At 44.0% G+C, this 22954-nt stretch overlaps 3 protein-coding genes across 3 annotated transcripts; 1 reads left to right on the forward strand and 2 right to left on the reverse strand.

Annotated features, from left to right (window-relative positions):
- Positions 1–7264: 7264 nt before the first annotated feature.
- On the forward strand, positions 7265–8261 carry LOC124655399. Its single transcript, XM_047194301.1, has 2 exons — positions 7265–7535; positions 7883–8261. Exons 1-2 carry the CDS (start codon positions 7411–7413, stop codon positions 8031–8033), a joined length of 276 nt encoding a protein of 91 aa, XP_047050257.1. The 5' UTR covers positions 7265–7410; the 3' UTR covers positions 8034–8261.
- A 189-nt stretch (positions 8262–8450) lies between these two features.
- LOC124655398 (hypersensitive-induced response protein-like protein 2) lies at positions 8451–11945 on the reverse strand. Its single transcript, XM_047194300.1, has 6 exons — positions 11849–11945; positions 10130–10325; positions 9823–9943; positions 9633–9724; positions 9467–9563; positions 8451–9157 (listed from the first exon to the last, which is right to left on the reverse strand). Exons 2-6 carry the CDS (start codon positions 10316–10318, stop codon positions 8802–8804), a joined length of 855 nt encoding a protein of 284 aa, XP_047050256.1. The 5' UTR covers positions 10319–10325; positions 11849–11945; the 3' UTR covers positions 8451–8801.
- A 4871-nt stretch (positions 11946–16816) lies between these two features.
- On the reverse strand, positions 16817–19704 carry LOC124656769 (serine/threonine-protein kinase PBL34-like). Its single transcript, XM_047195454.1, has 6 exons — positions 19686–19704; positions 18622–18959; positions 18374–18509; positions 18083–18219; positions 17855–17978; positions 16817–17328 (listed from the first exon to the last, which is right to left on the reverse strand). The coding sequence occupies exons 1-6, from the start codon at positions 19702–19704 to the stop codon at positions 16817–16819; spliced, it is 1266 nt and encodes a 421-aa protein (XP_047051410.1).
- Positions 19705–22954: the final 3250 nt, after the last annotated feature.

The raw sequence follows: 22954 nt of genomic DNA on the forward strand, positions 1-22954 counted from the left end.
GGGCGCGAGGAGCCTCCGGCGGAGGCATGAGGATGGTGCGTGGAGAAGGGGGAGCGCTAGGAGCGTCACCCGTGTTGGAGCCTTCCGGCGCGGAAGATTCCGGCGCGGAAGTTGTCTTTTCGAGGACGGGAGGAGCAGAAGGCTCCGCCCGCCCGGCAGCTTCTTCTTCTCCGGCGCCGATGTTGCTGGCGCCGGTGTCTTGGTGTTCCGGGAGGAAGGAAAGATCTTCCTCCGTGCGGTGATCTGACGGTGAAGGGGCCGCACGCCCCGAATTTGTTATGCCCCCCGAAAGGGAGGCAGAGATGTTGCCGGCACCAGGTGATGCCGGGCTTGAGCGAGGAGGAGGGGTTGAGGTCCTTGCGGATCCCTCAGAACCCGATGGCCTTGGGCCAAGCTTGAGCGCAGGGCTGAGAAAAAGAAAGAAAAGACAGTTGGAAAAATGCAAACGGAAAAAGAACTTGGCGAAAAAGAGGCAAGCCGGAAAATGAGTAACTTACCCGGAAGAGGTTGGCATCGCTTTACGCCCGTAGCGACGCATGCCCACCTGCTTCTCCCCCAGGGGCTCGGTCCGGAAGCGCTTGGAGGGAGGGGCTCGGCTGCCACCGGCGTCGGATGCCGGCCGTTTCTTCTTTTGGCCCTGGGCCATGAGTTTGTCCACAAACTCAGAGCCCGCCTCGGCACGCAGGGGCGGCACGCGCTCATGGATCTATGGATAAGGTTTGGCTAAGAAGCAGTTCGCAGAAAAGCGATAGCGGAAAGGTAAAAGAAGCCGGAAAAGAAAATACCTCAAGCGTGACCAAATCGTCAGCGGACCCGGTTGGCTTCGGCGGAGACCGGCCAAGGCGCGCTGCCGGGGTCTTGCCCATCTTCAAGTCTTTCCAGAAGACGAAAGGATCCGGGTCGAAGGAGTCGAAGGCGCGTTTCCGGCAAGGTCCTCGTCGCTCTGCTTCGATGAGGGGGAAGCGGTCCTTGGCCTGAAACATGGAAAAAGAAAGTTAGCAAAGGCAAAAAGCTACCGGCCAAGAACAACCCCGGCCGCATAATCCCTTACTTCTTGGGTTGGAGGATTATCGCTGTCGAGGGAAGAAGGCCCCATGCCCAATCAGATGGCATAGCAGTTTGGCAAATCTGCTTAGCCTTGCGAATAACATCCCTTTTGCTAAGAGGACGGCCCGTGATCTTGGTAGGATCTCCCGGGCCATACATCTCGCTCATCCTATGCGCGCGGCGTTGCGAGAGGAAGCACCGGCGCGAAATAAAAGTACGGATGATGTCATCCGAGCAGATGTTGGTCTCCTTCTTCAAAGAAGCCAAGAAGCGTACCACCCGGCTGGTTTCAGCATGATCAGACTTCGGGTTGTAGCCCCAGTTGGTCCTGCTGGGAGGCCCCGCTTCGAAGGGAGGAAGATCGATGAGATCGGCGCGGCCGGTGTTCTTCACGTAGAAGAAAGTCCCTTGCCACAACCGGCAAGATTCGAGGCCGGAAAACTTAAAAAGGGGCTCCCTTGACGGGAGCCGACAATGCAAGACCCGCACTGAACGGGGGGCTTGGGTTTAGGAATATCTTTGCCCCGGACGGAGTTAATCCGAAGAGCAAAGAAGCGAGCAAACGTCTCACGAGTGGGACGAATGCCGATATAGGCCTCCATGAAGGTGGCGTAGCAAGAGAGGTAGAAAATGGCGTTGCCGAGAAGGTGGTGAGGTTGGAGTTTATAAAAATCTAAAAAGGAGCGGAAAAAGGGAGAGGCAGGGAAGGCCGAAGCCACGCTCAAAGTGAGCTAGAAAGACAACGTATTCGTCATCTTCGGGATCCGGTTCGATTTCGTCATCCGGAATCCGGCGAGAAACTCCTTCCGAATCCGTCGAGACCGGTATAACCAATCTATTTCAAATTGGGTGACACCGGAACCCATCCAGGCTCCGCGGGTGATTGGGGAAGGCTCCTCGCCGGAAGATTGGCTGGAGCTCGCTGGAGGTTGCGCTACCGGAAGCTTGGCTAAAGCTACCGGATTCTAGGGGGCCACCGGACTCTTGGTGGCTACCGGATTCTTGCCGATTGCCGGAGTCGGTTTCCATCGGATCGAGGCCGTAGATTCGCCGGGAGAGGGTCTACGGCGCTTGAGAGAAAGGGGAGAAGAAGATGCAGAGGTGGACTCTTCGCCGGACATTGCGAAGAGAAGCGAAAAAACAAGAATCCCGGACTTGGACCCCGCGTGAAGATCTACGAGTAAGAAGAAAACCAAGGAAAAAGAGGAAATAAGAACACCAAACACCCAAGATCCGGAAAGCAACCGGAGGACAAGTGAAGCAAGATTGGTACCTACCTTAAGCGGCGGAGTCGCCGAGAGGAGTCGTTGGCCGGCGGCGGAGTGGACCTGCGGCCGCCGGAGAGCACCGTCGGCGGCGAGGCGGAAAAGCTCGCGAAGAAACGCGAATGCAGCGGACACGACGGAGTTGCCGCCGAAGATCTCCGCACGGCGAAGTCCAACGGGGCGCGGCGTGAGCTCGCCGGGCGCCGAAGCTTGAACGAGCGACGGCGAACGGAGAACGGTGGTGGCGCAAAGGCTTGGAGCTCGTGCGCGAAGGAGGAGAATGCGAAGAAGATGAAGAGGAACGGGCAGTTGCGTTTATATAGGAGAAAGAAAGTGGGCAGGGAACCGCTGGACCGCGGCGGTTCGCCTCGCGGCCCACGACGGTTCGCGCCTTGGGCTGCCACGTGGCGAGGGAGTACACGCGAAGAAACGCGGAGCCACACGGAGGCGCACACGGAATCCCGAAGAGGTAGTGGGATCAGCTGCGGTGCATTAAATGAGCGCGCGGGAGTCGAAGGGAAGTGACCCCTGACACTGGCGCGTCAGTCACAGTGCGCATGTCTCTGTCAGGCGCGGGGCCCGAGATATTCTCGACTTCGCCGAGGAAGCAATAAAGACACATCAAACCGGACAATAGAGATGCCGGAACGAGCTTTGCAAAGAGAAGAAAAAGAACAAGGGTAAAGGTGCCGGAACTAGGCTCATGACATGAGTACTTAAACCGGTATCCGAGGAAAATGAGAACCTGGCATGGCCTGTAGGATAGAATCCTCCAGGCTATACCAGCTTCGGGGACTAATGTTGGGGGAATAACCCCCGGTATGCCAAAGGCATGCCAAACCGGATGGCATGTGCCATCAAGATACCGGTTTAATGTTTATACCGGAGCCTGAGGTCAAGAGTTTAGCTAAGCGGAGCTAAGCCGGTATCCCCAAGAGGGGTATACCGGAATCCGGTAAAGAAGATACCGGAAAGGAGAGCCTGTCGGCAGGACTGGTCAAAGATTCTCTCCGGAGCTAGAAGACAAGATGAGCTAAGCAAAGTGACTTTTGACGAAGGGCCGACGATAAAGAGAAGGGTGACGGTCAAAGAAACCGGAGGACGTCGCCGCCCCGATTAAAGAGGACTCCGGTGTCATCTATGATTAAAGTAGCTTTGTAAAGTAGTTTGTCTAGTCAAAGATGCCATTAGGGTTTCTTCCTCGTGTAAGCCACCCTCTCCCCTATATAAGGAGAGGGGGCAGCCCTCTATACGCAGGCGATCCACAAGAGAACGAGAAGGACGCAACGAGACCATAGAGAGATCCGTGTACTGAGAAACTTGTAACCATGTTGAGTTCAATAAAGCTAGCGATCTAGTAAAGAGTTCTTCCTCTTGTCTCTCTTCTTGCATACCGGCCTTTGGTTGTGTTCTTGAGGAGAGCATCCGGAAGTTCTTCCCATCTAATCGCAAACCCTCCCCCGAATCCTCATACGTCCATTCGGCCCCAACTTAAGCCATCCTATGGCATCTGTCTGTTCACCACGACGACAACTCTATCAAAGGATATTATATATACTCCCTCTCTCACAGTTTATTAGGCGTGCACGTACCATAGGTCACAAATTTGATCAAGTTAGCATTAGTTATATGTTATAAAAATTATATCATTACGAAATTTAGATGTTCTATTTTCTAATGATATAATTTTTGCATTATATAATTTAAATTATATAGATTAAATTGATGACCTAGGGATACGAGAAAAACTAGTAAACTGTGAGACGGAGGGAGTACATGGGAATGTTCTAACACACGTGTTATTTACACTTTATTGTGTAAATCATAACTAATAATAAAAAGTGCAAGTACCATACAATTACTACAATAGGTAAACTATCTAGCCCTCAAAAAGGGCAAAGCTTCTCAAGAGCTATAGAGTTGGTCATCATGCCTCCAACTTAGAAACATGCTACAGAGACTCCTCATTTTTTTGTCTTACACATAAAAGGTGGTTAGGGATCATCTCTCTCTCTCTTCTCAGCAAGGTTATCGTTCCCCTATGCCTCTAGCCACCACCCAAAAACCAAAAGGTGGAGGGGAACTCAAAAATCTTTGTTTGATGTGTACCATTTTTGTATATGCCTTATCAACAATATCGATGCCAGACTTGTGATGTGACCGCATGGATTCATGGATCTGCACCCGAATCTATATGAGTCAGCGTACCAAGAGTTTGGTCATGTCGGACGCCCCTACATGCATGAGCAGTGGCGGTTCGGACTATCCGAGTAATCTTGTTCTAGTGGTGTTCTTGAGGCAACAATTTTATGTGTTGTAGGTGAATGCGGATTGGCCCTTTGTGTTACTTGGTGTGCAAGATGGTTAGCTTGGTATCTCCATCTAGGCTCTCCAGGAGTGTAACCTCGGGGCAGCGTGTGACAAGCTTGGGTGTGGCCCGGCTAATGTACTATCGATGATGTCTTTGTCCCAACTCTAGGGTAGGCTTAAGTTACGGCCAGCCAGAAGCTATACGGCAATTGGAGTTTGTTAGGTGTCTCTTGTGGTTGATGGTTGTCTTTATTTGTAACCATGATGGCTGCTCTCTCGTCCTTGTAATTGCTTCATTTATATGAATTAGATCAGAAATGTTTTTGGATCTTTACTCTAAAAAGTACCCTAGAAAGACTCTTAACAAATACTTAATTTTACTACTTCTAAGGGTAGAGATGTAATAAAGGTTGCTAGTACTCGTGAAGCAATCTAATCATTCTTGTGAGGCCATATCTAACCGATCTCTTATAATTTAGGCCCCTATCCGGCTAAATATCCTCTATAGGAGTATATTTTATTTGTTACTCTAAACAAAAGCAATTCCTAACCGATCCTCTAAACTTAACTCCCTTTTTTGTGCATAGCATAGTCATACAAATTGGTTGCATAGTCTCATATTGCATAGAACATAGATATAGCTTCTTCATTTGATCAAACCTACCTAGCATTGGAGCGAATAATAAGAATGTGCCACCTATTGCAAAGTAATGCTAGTGATCTCTCTTCTCCACTTGTGTTGGACGTTGTTAAAACGCTCATGAATTTTTTGCCAAAATTAATTGAATGGTTGCTTTCCACTTTTCATGTACAATGCATCCTGAAGAAGAATTTGATCTTTCATCCGAAGTTCAATGCATTGTCGTCGTCCTTGGGTCCATTTGACCTCTCTCTTTTGACCTTCTTCACGTGATTACGAGTTTCAAATGAATTTGCATAAACACACCGGCATATAGATACTCCATTTGCGCGGTTCGGGTTAAGAAAAAAAGGCGAACAATACCTTGTAGGAATTGTGCCAAACACCATTGATGCGGCCTTAGGATGTGAAATGAAGGAAACCTCTCCTTCTAGTTTCGGTGCTCCAACGACGGTGGGATCTTGCACTCCTACCGGCTCAGCCTTCTCCGTCTCCTCATATGGCTCAGATAAGCTAGACTCAGTGACGATAGATCCCACAGCGGAGGCCGGGGGCGGTAACCCTAGGTCGTGCAACATCTGTGATGGGTTGGCCGCCAGGCTGCGAGACGACTTGTCATCGATGGAGCGACTTGGAGGAGGTCGCTGGTTGGAGGTGTCCGCGATGACATGGCATCTTGATTCCGGCTCGAATTCGACGGCAGTGCTCCTTGGAGCGAGTCAGAGTGGGTAGTAGGGTGTGGGGTGTCGATGGAGGCATCTCTGGCGGACTTTAGTATTTCCGTTTGATAAAATATCCACTCGTAACGTGGAGTCCTCCAATATGCAGAAAGAATCAAAATGGTTTATTCTTCTCCAGTCATGTGGTTCAAACAAATTGTTTTGGTGGACTTTTTAAATTGGTTAATAGGTACATGATTGGGTCAGCATGTATACGAGCATCTCCTAAATGCTATTTCCGTTGTTGCCAATCTTATGTAGCTAGTTGGATGGTTCTGACTTCTTGCAAAGAATGCTGGATTGATTTAACAAAGATCAATGCCGTCATCTTTCTTTTTTCCTTCAAATGTGTACACTAACAGGTTGCAAAAAGAAGACACTTGTAGGTTTTCAACGAAGAACGCATCAAAGAGAGCGGTTGTAACAGTTTGCACGGGCCTAAATTTGCCAGACTACTCATTCCATTTCAAAACAAAGAGTGTAGTTTGATTATCCAAATATGAGCTTTTCGTCGTGCTAGTACTTTTGTACGATCCATAATTTAGGGCATATTTAATTTGCATGATTGGAAAAACATAGGACCAAATTGCAATAGCATGGCCATTAAAATCCTACGGACATTCATATGAACCAAATTTTGTTTGATTTCACCGACAGACAAAATAATCAAAATGAGGTTTGAGTGAATGCTAGATTTCCTAGTGCAAAAGATTGCTTAGATAAAATTCCTACAAATCAAATTCAATTCTACAGATCAAACAATTATCATACGGAGTACTACATCTGTTCCAAAATAAGTGTCGCAATTGTATCTAGACAAAACCGTGACACTTATTTTGAAACTGATGGAGTAGTAAATTTTTTTACAGAAATTATAATTCTACAAGTTTGATATGCAAATTTTTTGAACCGAACATGCCCTAACTGTCGTGATTTTATTTCAAATTTAACTAAGAATGAACTAAAACCATAACACTTACTGTATTATGGATCGTCGGGGTACTATATTCCTCGAGAGGAACAGCCGAAGGATGAAGCCGTCAACAGACATCACACGCTTGAATTGACGTTAGCCAAGAGCTAATCCGGTTTGGCTCATTAAATTCCTCGAGAGGAACAGCCGAAGGATGAAGCCGTTCTTCGTCGTTTCCCCAATCCTGCACGGCTGCACGTCAATTTGCGCGTCACTTTCGCGCTTAGCCGAGCAATGAGCCTGCATAAGCACAGCTTAATTTATGCACGCGATGTCGCTAGCATGGCATCGGTTTTGTCCACAGCCACAAACCACCTCATCTCCCGTCGTGGAGGCTAAAGAAACCACGATCGGCAGCTGCAAATAGCGGAGCTGATCGGAAGCCGAGAGCCGGAGAGAGGTTCCAAGGTTTCTGAAGCCAATCCAAGAACTGGACTTTCTTGGGACGGGCCGGCCATGGCGCCGCCGGAGGACGAAGGGGAGGTCCCGGCGGCCGCGCTGCGCGTGCCAGAGCACGTGATCGCGCGGGTCTTCTCGCAGCTGGACTGCGTCGACCTCCTCAGCTGCTCCCTCGTCTGCAGGTAACGTCCCCCTCTTTCTTGTCTTGCACGCGCGGTGTTCGACAGAATGACTGCTGTGTGCCTGTGTCCATCTGAACTTCCTGATACCTGGGGGGACGGAGGGCTTCTGTAAGACTGTAACAGACACACTTTCGTGTTGGTTTGGTAGCTGTGTATCGGTCAGTACATGCACCTGTGCTAGAGTTTGCATGGTAGTTGAATGATTGCAGAACCTTAACATCATGCGATGTTTTTCTCCCCAGTGGAAGACGTTCATACCACACTCAATCTTCTAGCCCCTCTCTTCTTTGCAGAGGTCTTTTTTTCAGTGGCCAGCCCTAACGTGTGACCTGAATTGTGCTCACCAGGCAATGGTTCAGCGACTCTGCGGAGCTACGGGATGAGTGGAGAAAGGAGTACCTGGAGGCCTGGAACCTGCAGGGTCTCAACTTCAAGTCATGGCCGCAGTCGCCGTGCCCGACTTGCTCCATCCGAAGCCTGCAAACCTGGTGTCCTTGAACTTGCTGGCTTCCTTTCATGCGCTCAGCAGACAGAGCAGAGCACCGGAGTTACATTGTAGATGAGCATTGTCACAAGCATACTGAATAGCAGCAACTGTCATTTCTACCTGCAAAGACTAATACATCATGCAAGTACATGTCTAATAAACAGTATACTCATACATGATGAGTGAGCACGGTTGTGCACTTGTACAGTTATATGCATTGCATTGAGTTGGTGTCAACACTGGGTGCTCCACACCTTACCTTATGGTGCTAGTAAATATTTCTGTTCAGAAAAATGAATTGCAGCCTAACTGGACAATCAGCAACATGCATATCATTCTGATAACCTATTGCGATAACAGTCAGAAGGCTCTCAGTAAGACTTGTCTGCACCCGAGGTTGTGCACAGCAACAAACTTCTCAAAGGCAATTAAGCTCAACCTGGTCGAGATAGCATAGCACAGATTATAGAAGAATATCACCAGACGACATTAAAGACTGGCCATCAAGTATCACTTGCAACAAAGTACCATTCAAGGTAATATTCTGCCTAAACTTTCCTACACCCACTCCATGCTAGTCTTTACCAGTTGTTCGTCGGTCTGGGTAATAACTAATAACACCGTGTGAAATTCACAGCTTGAAGCAGTAGTTCATGCACTTAGATAAATCACTAACGAAGTTACCTAACATTGTTCGAATACTATACTTCTACTAGGATATTGATGGAAGAACTTCAAAACTCTTGAAAAACGGAAGGCAATCCTTTTCGAAGGTCCTCTTAGATAGTGTTGGCCTGCAGGAGACCATCTCTGATCTGCGACGCGACATCCTTGACGGCTCCAGGACCATGGGGGATGAACACTGAAGAGGACTTGGATGAGGCCCCAATCTCCTTCATGGTGTCGAAGTACTGGGTCACCAGAACCATGTCCATGATGTCCTTTGCAGTGGTACCAGGGACATTCTCTGAGAAGGCGAGGACGCTGTCCCTCAGCCCGTCCACTATGGCCTGACGCTGCCTTGCAATACCCACACCAGCAAGGTACTTGGACTCAGCTTCTCCTTCAGCTCTCTTGATCTGAAGAATCTTCTCTGCTTCAGCTTTGTCATTGGCTGCCGACCTCATCCTAGCAGCTGTTTCACAAAATAAAAGAAGATATCAATACAAAACTGAGCATATATCCTGGTGGGGAATAAAATCATAATATATTATCTAGTATCATTCTGATGCACATGTACTGAAAGCAAAACGATAATTATGATCATGTACTCTAGTAGAGAATAAAATCATATCCTATACTCCCTCTGATCCATAATAATTCTCAGGGCTTGAGTTCAATTTTGGACTAAATTGAACTAAAGCCTCAACAGTTATTATGGATCGGAGGGAGTAGCATTAATCTGATGCATATGTACTGAAAGCAACTGATCATTATCGCTTACCTGCATTGATCTCATTCATCGCTCTCTTGACATGCACATCAGGTTCAATATCAACTATCAGAGTTTGCACGATCTCATACCCATACATAGACATTGCCTACAACATTAGCAAATCAGGTCAGGCAAGATATTCTCTGCTCTACAACAACAAACAGCGGACACAAACCTTTTCAAGCTCCTCTTCAACAGCCTTTGCAATGTCATCCTTTTGCACAAATGCATCATCCAGCTCTAGCTTTGGGACAGTGGCTCTAATGACTGAAACATGACACATAGCTCTATGAGAACTAGCATAAGGCTAAAACTGGACCCAAAGATAGGATGTAGTCAAAACATAAGACAGGAAATTTATTTACCATCAAAGACATAGGACTGAATTTGTTGCTTTGTGTTGCTTAGTTTGTAGAAGGCGTCAGGTGCCTTATCAACAAGAGCACGGTATTGGACAGAAGCAACAACAGTTACAAAGACATTATCCTGAATTCATATAAATCGAGCCATCAGAATTGAAAATAGCAGGAAAGTATTAACCAAAGAATGTTAGCGAAAATGCTGTGATGAACAGAGAAACCCCCTGTTGGGAACATATATTGAATCTTTGCAGAAATGCTCTTCTTTAGTTAAATTGCTTCAGCAAGTTGTTAAATAAGTATAGAAGAAAACCTTTGTCTTAGTTTCACAGCGGACATCAAGCTGTTTCACACGCAGTGAGAGGTAACCAACAATCCGATCTCCTATGCACCAAGGCAAGAAGTGGCAACCAGGCTCCAGGACCGCATTGAATTTCCCAAATGTTTCTTTGATGGCTACAGTTGACTGATCAACCTGAACTAAACCCAAAACGCCACCCATGATTTAGCTGCACAAAGGAAAAGATAGCCATCAGAAATTGGGTTAAGAGAAGCATAAATGTCAACAGCACAGACTACAAAGGCAAGATTATTTGTTCATCATCCAAGGATAACCTAACTTTTAGCTGATATCAGATATAGCAGCGAGCAGCAGACCAAATACATGGTAGATAACCTACCAAGTACCAAGTATCTGAACCATCTACCATTCACAATAACTGAACCACCTAACATTCACAAGGCATATTGCATACACCAAATTTTGGTAGCTGGTTTAGTTCCTTTTCCGTTTTTGCGATGAGATGCCAATTATTACTTGTCAAATTAAGATCATAATGTAAAAAAAAATATGGCATAACACAGTAAGTTAAAGCATCCACATCAATAAATGCATCAGTTATCACCAAATAGGATAAAATCACCAATATGACTACAAATATTTGATGTGTTAAACATGTACACACAGTGGCTCACGCATTCCAGATGTAAACCATTACTAGTAAGCAACATTTAGATATTATCCTACTTCAAGAGAGGAGAAAGTAACAGAAACCAGGTTCATGCACAATTATAATCTCTGAAGCCTCTAAAAATCCATGATGCAGCATAATGCTTTCAAAATCAGCAAACATGAGAGACACAACAAAACACTGAATACTATTATTTGGCAAATGGAACTATGAAGTATGCTTTGCCAGAATTTTACTTCGCCAAAAAAAAAAAAACTATGCAGATTGGTGAATGTTGAAACAAAGTGAGTGACTTAAATCAGAGGTACGGACAGCCAACTGGCTGGAATCCTTGGGAGCTAAGATATCTAAACAAAGAGGTAGCTTGAATAAGATATCTAAACTATGCATAGATACAGGTACATGACAAACAAAACAACCACCACAGTCTTGACACGGTTTAGGGGGGTTAAGCACCAAAGGGTCTGACAACAAATAGCTTATATAACAATTGATACAAATAAACCCCCAAAATTTTACAATCTACATGAACGCTCGTAATTTTCAAGCACCTAGAAACTACCATCAACCCAAGAAGTGACCAAGAAAGCATGATAGCCGATAGGTAACAAATCACGCTCTCGCTTACACAACCCACAGGAACACATATGTAGGATGAAAAAACGACAACTTCAAGTGGGGAAACTGCGCAACTGACTAAACCCATCTGGAATTTCGAAGATCCTCTTCTATCTGAAGCAGCACAACTACCTTGTACAGGAAAAACAACAAATTGCAGTACCGCCAGTACGGGAAGAAGAAAATTGCAGGTACGGACGGGGACCTAAAAAGGGGAAATTTCGCATCTAGCAGAACAGGAAACAGAAACATCCACCGAAAAATCCCATCCAAGAAACCTAAGCAGCGCACAAATCAGCATTCCTCCTCACACGAACGCGTCCATCCCAACTAATCTGAAGAGCGAAAAGAAACAGCAAAAGAGAACGCATCCATCTGGTCTCCCGGACGAACAAGAAGAGATTCCTGCCAGAATGGGAAGGAGGAGGATGAGATCGGGTTACCCTGGATCTTCGCGAGCGAACCAGTCGGCCGAAGGATGATTTCTCCGCAAGAAATCGGTGCTGGCTTTGGGGTTTTTGCGCTTCTCCTCGGAACCCTCGCGGGGGATTGAGGCAGCGGTATATATATGCGCGGCAGCGGCGGGGAGGGTTCTGGTACCCAAACTGCCTTCCGTGGCTGTGGAAAGCCTAGCGGGATGGACGGTCCAGATCTTGCTGTGCCGATCTTGTGATCTTAACTACTTGTTGAAAGTTGAAACTGATCAAGGGCTTATCTATTTATTATCTGGCTTGGAGATATTTTAACTTCTGGAATGTTGTTTCAAAAAAAAAACTTCTGGCATGTGTGCACGAGATATTACTACTGTAGATCTATCTGTTTCGTGAATTTTTTGGAAAATTTTGTGGTTTATTCTGTGAAGAAAACGCAATGAACCACCAAGAAATAGTTTTGTTAGGTGCCATCACAGATGGGTCCGAGAGGGTAAGAAAACGAGGAAAGAACGTTAAGACCGCTATAGCACTTCCTTCTGGTTTTGGGACTTCCAACACAGTTCAACCATAAGTCCTATAATACACTTTTGTTACCGTAACTTACACTTGATGTGTAATTTAGTAAGACAACTTGTAAAACGAGCATCCGGATACCTAAGGATTGGTCTAGGTCCTGAGTGGGTGTGCTACCGACACATGTGACACCATGGTGACTAAAGCGCCGCTGCGTGTAACTCTTGTGGAAAACCCCTGCACATTTAATATTTACAGAGGAGGTCCTTTATCAGGTTAAAAGAAGAAACATGGAGGAATCCCCAATTCGGAACCCTAAGAGCTAGCTCTTTCGGCGGCGAAAATGATGATCGAGGGTGTGAAGCGGAAGGCAGAGAGATTTGGGGAAGGAGGAGCACATAGGTATTCATATGGGATCGATTCGAAGCACGGGGTTGTTCCAATCTGACCTCGCAGGTAGCACCGTTGGCGGTGGTGGTAGCAGATGGGCGGACGATGAGGTCTAGACGGTGATAGGTGAGGTGTTCTATCCAATGGCGATGGCAGCGACGATGACAATTACAAGACCCGATGTTGCTCCACATGTATCTATCGATTTGTTTGCACACCTCTGAATTTGTTGTTCTATCTTCACTAGTTTTCCCTCTATTTGTAATGCACAAAAAAATATGTTCAAAAACTGGTATAATATTTTCCATGTCTGCTAACAATAGAGAGAAAAAAAAGCAAATGTAGTGTTTGTCACTCACAATTGTCTAGTGAGATGTGTTGGTGGTGTTCACATCATCTTTTAGATTCTTGAGAAACCATGCTCGACAGCTTGTACATTCAACTTCAACCTAAGTCAAATGCAATGGGATAACTGCAATCATTTGGGTCTATTCCTACTAGTGTCAATAGCTATCCTTTGTAGCTGGTTTTGATATGGAAACCATCTAAACATATGAAAGGCCTTCATCTATCAAGGAAATCCTTTTGCAAGCATCATAACTCGATCCAGTAAACAATGGGTAGATACTCCTTATGTTTTGCACTATTTGGATCATTTACTATTTGGTTGTCGGGAAGAACTTAGAACCATGATTGCTCCTTCTAAGCTCTTGCCCATAATCCATTAGTTGTATGAACTGTCCTTCCTCATCATCATGTATATGTAGCAATGCAACTTTCCTCGATGTGCCCAACTTAAATCTTTTGGGGCACATTTTGAATTCCCTTAGAATCTTTAAAGAAAAAATCTACACACCTAATTTCAAGCTGCCTCTGAATTCCTGCATGAACTTCTATGCCAGAATTTTGGAAGTGGTGGATTTTTTTGCAAAATAAAGTCATGGATTTAATTGGCATGTTCCCCTCACATGTGTGAGTGCTTTCAGATCCATTGATAACAAAGCCACCTTTTCCTTCTATTCTTTGATGCTTTGAGCAGCCAAGAGCACAAATGGCTTGTTACCTTCATCCGTCATTCTTTATCTTTTTTTTATTTGTACTCTATTCTTGACACTGTATAATGCTTTCCTCACTTCCTCAACACCACTGAACACCATCCCATTTTTGAAAGAAGGTTTTTTCATGTCAACTTCTATATTGAATGCCTTGAACTCACTCTTCAACTTCCGTATGTTTTTTTTATCTCAGATTTAGATCCTCCTCCTCAAGGGCATCATCATCTCAAGTTCCACACAAAATTCCTTCTCACTGTGTTCATTGACAGATTGACAGATTTATCAACATTACCAGCAAATAAATCATCATCACTATCGATCTTCAACATTGAAATCACTGTCATAGAACTCACATTCACTATCACTGCCATCTGAATGTACATTCCCTGAGACACAATCCTTCTCTACTGCTAGAGCAGCATATGAACTAGTAGAAGCTTCAGCTTCATCACTACTCTTAGAATTTCGGTAGGACTGATTATAGAGGGCAAGTGAGGACCACTCATGATTCCATTGTCTCAAATTTTTTGTGTGATCTACAAACAAGACAAGTGTTTTCTGTGTCTTGCCAGCTTTGATCATTTCTACAAGTGTCCTTTCCTAGCAAACACCAATACACATGAAGTCTCTCATCTCTGTGGGAATACTCGATATTCTATCAATCCACATAATAGACCAAGTGTCAGCACTACAATTATGAAAACATGCAGTTAATGCACTAACATATGCCATGTTACCTCCTAAACCACAGAAAACTTCATTGTGCACTACTTCAACTGAGAACATATCACAATTTTCTCTGCATTGAACATTGTAACATACAATTTTCAACGATTGAGCACATGTTAGACAACAAATTAAGCACATATTCACACACCACTTAGGAAAAATTCAGACTTTGCGACCAACTGCAAAATCATGGCTTGCATTGATGCACACCTTATTCACCAACACACAATTACACTAAATGTTATTTCTTGACAATATTACAATGCCTAAATTGAACAAAAACACATCAGATTTCGCCGCCGCGGAGGATACGCCATGAATCGAGCAAAAAAGATTGAATAAATTGGGCATCATCTGCAGTATTTCTACGAATAAACGACGTAGCAGTGCCATTTACACTAGTTCCCAACAAGTTTCACCACTATAATTAGCTAAATCACTCCTGATCATATGCCCACATGAGCCCTACCGAACTCCACGACAAACCAAGGAAGGGAGAGGAACAAATTGCTGTACCGTGTACTCTGGCGTGTCTTCGTGGTGCTCATGGTAGTGCATCTCCTGTGGCATATGCACAGAAACGACGGCATAAACAAGCTCACCGTCGTCGCGGAGTGCTTGAGGTGGTTCCTCTCCGTCTGTGTTCTGTTCTGAAGCGGCCATGTAAGAAAGAAAGGGAAATAGTGGAATCAGTGTTCTCTTCCGTAAATCCTAGTTGTTTGACACGTGGAAGGACCCGAACAAGGAATTTCTTTGACTCCCGTGGTTTAAATTGCAAAATTAACGTCGAGACAACGCCCCCCATGACATGATTCGGACTAAATTGACTAGGCTGCCACCGCAAAGCATGTTTAGGCATCGGATGCACGTCTTTCAAGTTGTGGGACTAAACTGCACATCTAGTATAAGTTGTGGTACCAAACTTGTGTATAGAACTCTAAATTTTTAAGACGGCTTTGGCTTAGTTTTTGTGTGTGATAACCAAAGGTGGCGAGCGTGATCTAAATAAGATCTTAGTGGCAATGTGCAAAATGTAAGGAAAATCTTATACTCCCTCTGGTCTAAAATAACTACGAAAAATTGATATATGTAGACATGTTTTAGTGTGTATTTCGAACTAGAGGAAGTTACTAATAACATATAATCGATAGGCTGGACAGTGAGTAGTTTACTCGATTCAAGCTCGACCCACACTTTTGGCTCGAGGTAACGCATGGATTAGGCTCGTCATCTAACCTTCCTTTGTAACTTGTATAAGCACCAAACAGTACGAGTGGGGAATGCCCCAACAAAACCCATTGATTTTTCGGTGATTAGCCCATCGAAAGATGGAAATGTGCAATGATACCAGCCGCGCAATTTCCTCTGGACAAAGTTGAACATCTTTGTCAATAGCAACTGGCATATATATTCAGCCTTCCTTTAAAATAAGTACATTCACTTCAGAAGCTCCTCTTTTCCCTCTCCTTGTTTGGACTTTGGACATGCTGATAAGAAAGAAAGCGATGGAGCTGTGCAATGATAGGACCAACAATTCGAAAAAAAAAAAAACTGCAGATAAGAGAGGACCCATCTTAAGCACTGTGCTTTTTATCAGTCAGGAAGGAACGTTCCAATCAGTTTCCACGAAACGAATTCTTCTCTCTTATCTTCTGGTGCCTAAACTGGTGGCTACTAGGAGCCTAGGATACGTACGCCCCAACTACCACCACCATGTCTCGAGACGGTTTCGTTGCTAACCATTTCTATCTAGACATTGCAATTGGAGGTGATAGTTCCTGATTGCCTCCTTGTCATACAAGCCAATCTCGGCGGTGTTCATGGCGTAACGCACACCCTAAGAGGACAGTCCTTCCATTGCTAAAATAAACGCTACGCGTCATCGTGACTTGTGAGGAGCCTTTGCTTGCTACATCCTACAGTAGCAAGATACATCTTTACACAAAGAAGAGCCAAGAAAGGAAATGCGGTGTGCAGCTAGTCAGCTAGGCTATGCCTACCCAGAGAGCAACTTCAAATAAGACAGACTATTCTGTGATGAGATTACCCATCGCTGGAGAGAGATGTACAGAGAGATGGTCTACCAGCAGCATCCTTCAACGCAAAGCATCCACAAGGGTTAAATCCCCTCACCTACATCTCCCTTTTCACCTATATCCTTCTTCACATGTCAAATCTACACGACAGACAGACAGATCAATTCAGGTCGCACAACAACGTTTACCCGCCCCTAACCCCAACCCAAGTTCCATCGGAAGAACAGATGCAGGTTCACGACAAGCCGAGCCACCTATTTCATGTTTGGCTTCGGCGAGTAGCGGAACGGGGAAGCGCGAGGGCCATCGGACATGCTCCTCATCGGCTGCTGTCCGTTCGCCCGCGCAAACGAGCCGTGCACCTTGAGGCTATGGCTGCTCCTGCCGTTCATGCTGCTCGAGTGCGCCATCCTCTCGGCCTGCATCGTTTGGTAGAAGTAGGAGGAGCTCGCCATGTCCTTGAGGTTGAGCAGTGGCTTGAGAGCTTCGACCACCTGGCTCATCAGTGGCCGGGCTTTGGGGTCCCGGCTCAGACATGCACGTGCTAACTGTGCCGCCTTCTGGGCACCTTTGACTGAGAAGTTGCCCTCCAAGCGAGGGTCAACTAGCTTGTAGAAGCGCTGCCTCTCTCCTAGCAGTGGGCGTGCCCACTCAACAAGGTTGTGCTCGCCGTTTGGGCGGTTCTTGTCCATCGATCGGCGCCCTGACATCATCTCAAGCAGCACCACACCGAAGCTGTAGACATCACTCTTTGATGTCAAATGACCTGAAAAGTTGGAAAATATGCAACAAATGTTACAAGATCAACAAACATCAAATATTATGAGATCAAGTAAACATCACAACAAAGGTGGCACAACTAGACGAGGGAAAGGTATGAAAACTTTAACTGCACAAGGTAACCAAACAGCATTCTACTATGCAGACAATGAAGATCTACGTTACCAAAATAGCTAATTTGTGGTAGGATTAGTAGCACATTGTATTTTTGCCAGGAAAAGAGTATACACAAGGACATTAAGGACTTATTGCAACCCAACATAATACTAAGCTACTATACGAAGCTTTGTATAATACCGAGAAATTGCTCAGATCGTATCCACGACATTTACTACTATCATCACAATGTCATCCAACAAGCAGCATCTCTATATCTTAAAGTATATCAATAACAAAGATCAAATGATGCATCGTAACCTATCAAAGCACTCTAAATCCCCACAACTAACTTGTTTTCGTAAGTATCTTTCACTCTTTCAGAGTTGGCAAGTTATGTCCGCTGAAGAACTTACCTGTCATGACATACTCTGGAGCTGCATACCCATAGGTTCCCATTACTCGAGTAGACACATGAGTTTTGTCACCTACAGGGCCATCTTTAGCAAGCCCGAAATCTGAGAGCTTTGCATTGTATTCCTGCAAGAGCACAATGCACATGTAAACATATGAAATAACAGTATGCGACTACATGGGTCATATGACCCACAGTGCAAAATAAGATTCATGGATTCAATACTTACCGCATCTAACAGTATATTAGATGTTTTAAAATCGCGATAAATGACTGGTCTTTCTGCTTCTTCGTGAAGGAAGGAAAGACCCTGTGCTGCCCCAAGAGCAACCTTCATTCTAATGGACCATGGGAGAGGAAGAGACCCTACAAATAAATCATAATCCACCCAAGGTTCAAATTTCTACTAATTATTGTTTTTCAACTGAGAAAGCACTGAGCAAACAGTTGGAACGTGTCCTCTAATATGATAATCAGAAGGGAAAAACATTTATGAAAAATTTAATGATTCAGTACATACTTCTGAATAGATGATTATCCAAACTTCCGCGTGGCATAAATTCATATACCAGCAATCTTTGGTCATCTTCAACACAATATCCAATCAATCTGACCAAATTGGGGTGGTGAAGATTACCAAGAAAGTCAACTTCTGCCTGCAAAGAACAAAACAAAGTAGAATATGGGGCAGAATTAGTGTGAGTCGTAATGAGAATGGATAGGCACCATGATAAAAATAAACATAGCTTGTAGTAACAAAGCACGTACCACCCATTCTTTGTGCCCTTGAAGACCATCATGATTGAGTGTCTTGACAGCAACTGTAAGACCTGTACCAGGTTTCACAGGTGCAGTTCCATTTTCTTCAATCCACCCTTTGAACACACACCCAAAACCTCCTTCACCAAGAAGACTCTCGGGTCTGAAGTTCCGTGTGGCACATTTTAGGTCATTGAATGCAAACTTGCGCAACTTGGAGGAAACCTTTATGTCATCTCCAGCTTTAGATGCTGATGAACTGCTCTCGGCATTACTAGTAGATGTCGAGCCTGAGACTACTGATGCAACTGGTTGGTTCCTGCTACCATTTTCTGTTGATTTTTCTGCTGTTCCATCACATGAATAACAGTTTTAGATACCATAATAATACATGAATGTACGTACAATAACAATATGCAGAAACATAATTCAATCTACACAACAAAGTCTGAGGAATGGTTGAAGGACACAGTGAAGTGTAAGAATTTTGGGGCATGGACAGCACAAACTAAATGCAAGTACCTCACATATTATTACCAGTCTTCCTAAAAGATGTTTTATGGTGCTTGGGAGTCACAGCATCTGTTTATGAACTATAATCTAATGATCTAGAGTTAGAGATACTTGTACAAAGCTATTTATGTTGTGGAACAGACCCACAAATCTGGATCTAAGTAACCAAAATAAACCTACATAGCTCTCTGAAAGTTTCACACAAGGGCATATTAACGGCATTATAGGCATGTAAAAAAAAAAGCTGACAGGCATAAATTAAAGACCTTCCAATTTGCTATGGTTATCCACGCTCTTTTGGACCGGAATGAGTTACAATTCCTGCCAGCTTGACAGATCTAAGGAGAGCGAGAAAGTGGTAACACGGGTAGGTGGGGAATGGGAGGATCAGTGGAGCAGAGATGGATTTGGAGAGTATCAGCCAAAATGATCCAGGTGACTGGTTGGCAAAGAATTGCAGCGGAAGAGATGCTACTAATTACCAAATCAAACTGGTTTACACAATTCTCATAAAAGAATGTCCTGCAAATCAATTTCTGGTACTTGTCGAGTGGAGATACCTTGCAGTACCTCAAGCATCGCAAAAGGCAAAGCATCTCATATATAAATACCTAGCGTAATAGTAAACCGTTTTCAGATATTTCTAGAAGAAATAAAACTAGGTTTCTCTGGAGAAGAAAAGAATGATTTATTTATCCTTCTTCACTAAGAGAAGTAGCACCTGCCAAAGGGGGGGGGGGTTATAAGTTAATATACATCGCAGAAGAATACAAATTGACATGCTAAATGGCGTCCTTTCTCATATATTTCTATGTGTTTCAGCAAGCGTTTTAGTTCCAAGATATGTAACCTCAAGTTAAAGGAAATCCAGTAGCTGACTAGACTCATCCCCCCCATATTTTTCTGTGCCATGTTAATTTGTTCATGCCTACAATTCTATAATAATATAGCTACCAGATGGAGAATAATTAACTATGGGAGATTAGGTATAAGAGTTGTTGCTTTCTAAAATCACTTTGCTTGTCTACTTTAGATTATTAACTAAATACTAAAATTACTACTGGTATGCACAAGTGCATACAACTTACTAGATTTCACAGGAGTACAGCATAGCATACGAATTGAAAGCAGACCTAAAGTATCTATCTGAGATCTAACCACTTATTATTTGTTAGTCAAATAATTGACACCAACTATAAACTAAAAGAGCTTCACATGGCAGCTATCTTGATCTCCCTCATAATTCTAAACTATCTATCTCCATCCATGGATCCACAAAACAGTCTCAATGAAAACGATTTACAAAGCAGATGCTTCTTAACCATCTCATTCACACCAGAGGAGATAACAATAAAAATCATCAAAATAAGGCAGGTGACTGAGTCTAACAAATCATGTCGTCAACAACCAATGTACGTGCCAGATGCACGTGGCATTTCTTACTTGTGCATCAATCTCATTAGACTGTTACAGAATTTAGTGCGACCTGCGACCTGTGTGGGGCGAAATAACCACATGCTACTCTAAAAATAGATACCCATGAATGCCACATGAACACTTGCTCCTCCAGAATCCTATCCTCCAATTTCACATTAACTAGGTGATAAGGTGAACCACAGCTCAGCTAGAGATACGGCGCACAATGTCCGGTACGGTTTCGCCAACTACTTGGCGATTTACTTATTTTGTCGGCTTGTGTGTCCAGCTCGACGACACAGATACGCCCAAAGAGCGGCGTCCCCAGCTGGACACGCACCTAGTGCAGCTCTCCAGCAATTTTAACCACCAGACCGCACACATCATCAGCATTATAACCATCTAACAAACTATGACCAAGACCAATAACGGCATGCGTTATATCTGACCTACTTATCGAAAACGGCAACTGTTACAGAATTTAGTGCGACCTGTGTGGGGCGAAATAGCTCCACAATCTTTGTAGTGGGCTAGTGGCTCATGAATAGCCACATGGCTTTTATAGTGGCTCTTGGATCCACAAATCTGGATCCAAGTAATCAAAGTAAACCCACATAGCTCTCTCAAAGTTTCACACAAGGGCATATTAATGTCATTATAGGCATGTAAAAAAAAGCTGGCGGGCACAAATTAAATGGTTATCCACGCTCTTTTGGATCGGAAAGAGTTACAATTTCTGCTAGCTTGACAGATCTAAGGAGAGCAAGAAAGTAGTAATGCGGTAGGAGAGGATCAGCCAAAATGATCCAGGTGACAGGTTGGCAAAGAATTTCAGCGGAGGAGAGGCTATTACTTACCAAATCAACCGTGTTTACACAAATGACAAATCTCATAAAAGAATGTCCTGGTAGTACCTTGCAAGCATCGCAAAAGGCAAAGCATCCTCATAAATAAATACATAGCGGAATAGTCAACCGTTTTAGATATTTCTAGAAGAAATAAAAATAGGTTTCTCTGGAGGAGAAGGAAAGAATGATTTATTTATCCTTCTTCATTACAAGAAGTAGCACCTGACAAAAGGTGATTGTAAGGGTTATAAGTTAATGTACATAGCAGAAAAAAATACCGATGGATATAATAAATGGCATCCTTTCTCATATATTTCAATTTGTTTCAGTAAGCGTTTTATTTCCAGATATGTAACCTCGATCCTCGAGTTAAAGGAAAATGCAGTAGCTGACTAGGCCCATTCACCCTTATATTTTTCTGTTCATGTTAGTTTCTTCATGCCTACAATTTTATAATAATATAGCTACCAGATGGAGAATGATAGACTAAGGGAGATTAGGTATTAGAGTTGTTGCTTTCTAAAATCACTTTTGTTGTCTACTTTGTATTATTAACTAAATAAAGAGTACCTTTCTGACCCGGATGATAACCACTTTACCAGAATTACTACTGGTCTGCACAAGTGCATATAACAGGACTACAACACAAAATATAAATTTAATAAAAGCAGACCTGAAGTATCTACCCGAGATCTAACCACATATTATTTGTCAGTCAAATAATTAACAACTAAACTAAAAGAACTTCACAAGGCAGCTATCATGATCTTTCGCATATTCTAAACTATCCATCTCCATCAGTCTCAATGAAAATGATTTACAGCACGGATACTTTTTAAACATCACACTCACACCTGAGGAGATAACAATAATTATCAAATTAAGGCAGGTGGATGAGTCTAACAAATCAGGTTCTCAACAACCAATGTACGTGCCAGGACGCGAAGTGGCATTTCTTACCTGTGCATCATTCTCGTTCAACTGTTACAGAATTTAGTGCGGCCTGCGACCTGTGCGGAGCGAAATAGCCAACTGCTACTCTAAAAACAGATACTCATGAATGCCACATGAACACATTTGCTCATCTGGAATTCCATCCTCCAATTTCCACATTAATAACTAGGTGATATTGAGAACTGCAGATCAGCTAGAGATATGGCGCTCAATGTTCGGTACGGTTTCGCCAACTACTTGGTGATTTATTTGTTTTGTCGGCTTGTCATAGTCGCTACGAGTACATTTCTACATTCATTTGCTCGACGACACGGATACGCCCAAAGAGAGGTGTTCCCAGCTTGTCACGCACCTAGTGCAGCTCTCCAGCAATTTTAACCACCAGACCACACACATCATCAGCATCATAACCATGTAACAAACTATGAACAAGACCAATAACGGCATGCGTTACCACACCTAATTATCCAAAACGGCAGCTGCTACAGAATTTAGTGCGACCTGCGTGAGGCAGAAATAGCCACATGTTACTCTAAAAATAGATACTCATGAATGCCACATGAACACATTTGCTCATCCGGAATTCTATCCTCCAATTTCCACATTAATAA

Source organism: Lolium rigidum, chromosome 5, assembly GCF_022539505.1.
Source record: "Lolium rigidum isolate FL_2022 chromosome 5, APGP_CSIRO_Lrig_0.1, whole genome shotgun sequence".
NCBI classification, from domain to species: Eukaryota; Viridiplantae; Streptophyta; class Magnoliopsida; order Poales; family Poaceae; genus Lolium; species Lolium rigidum.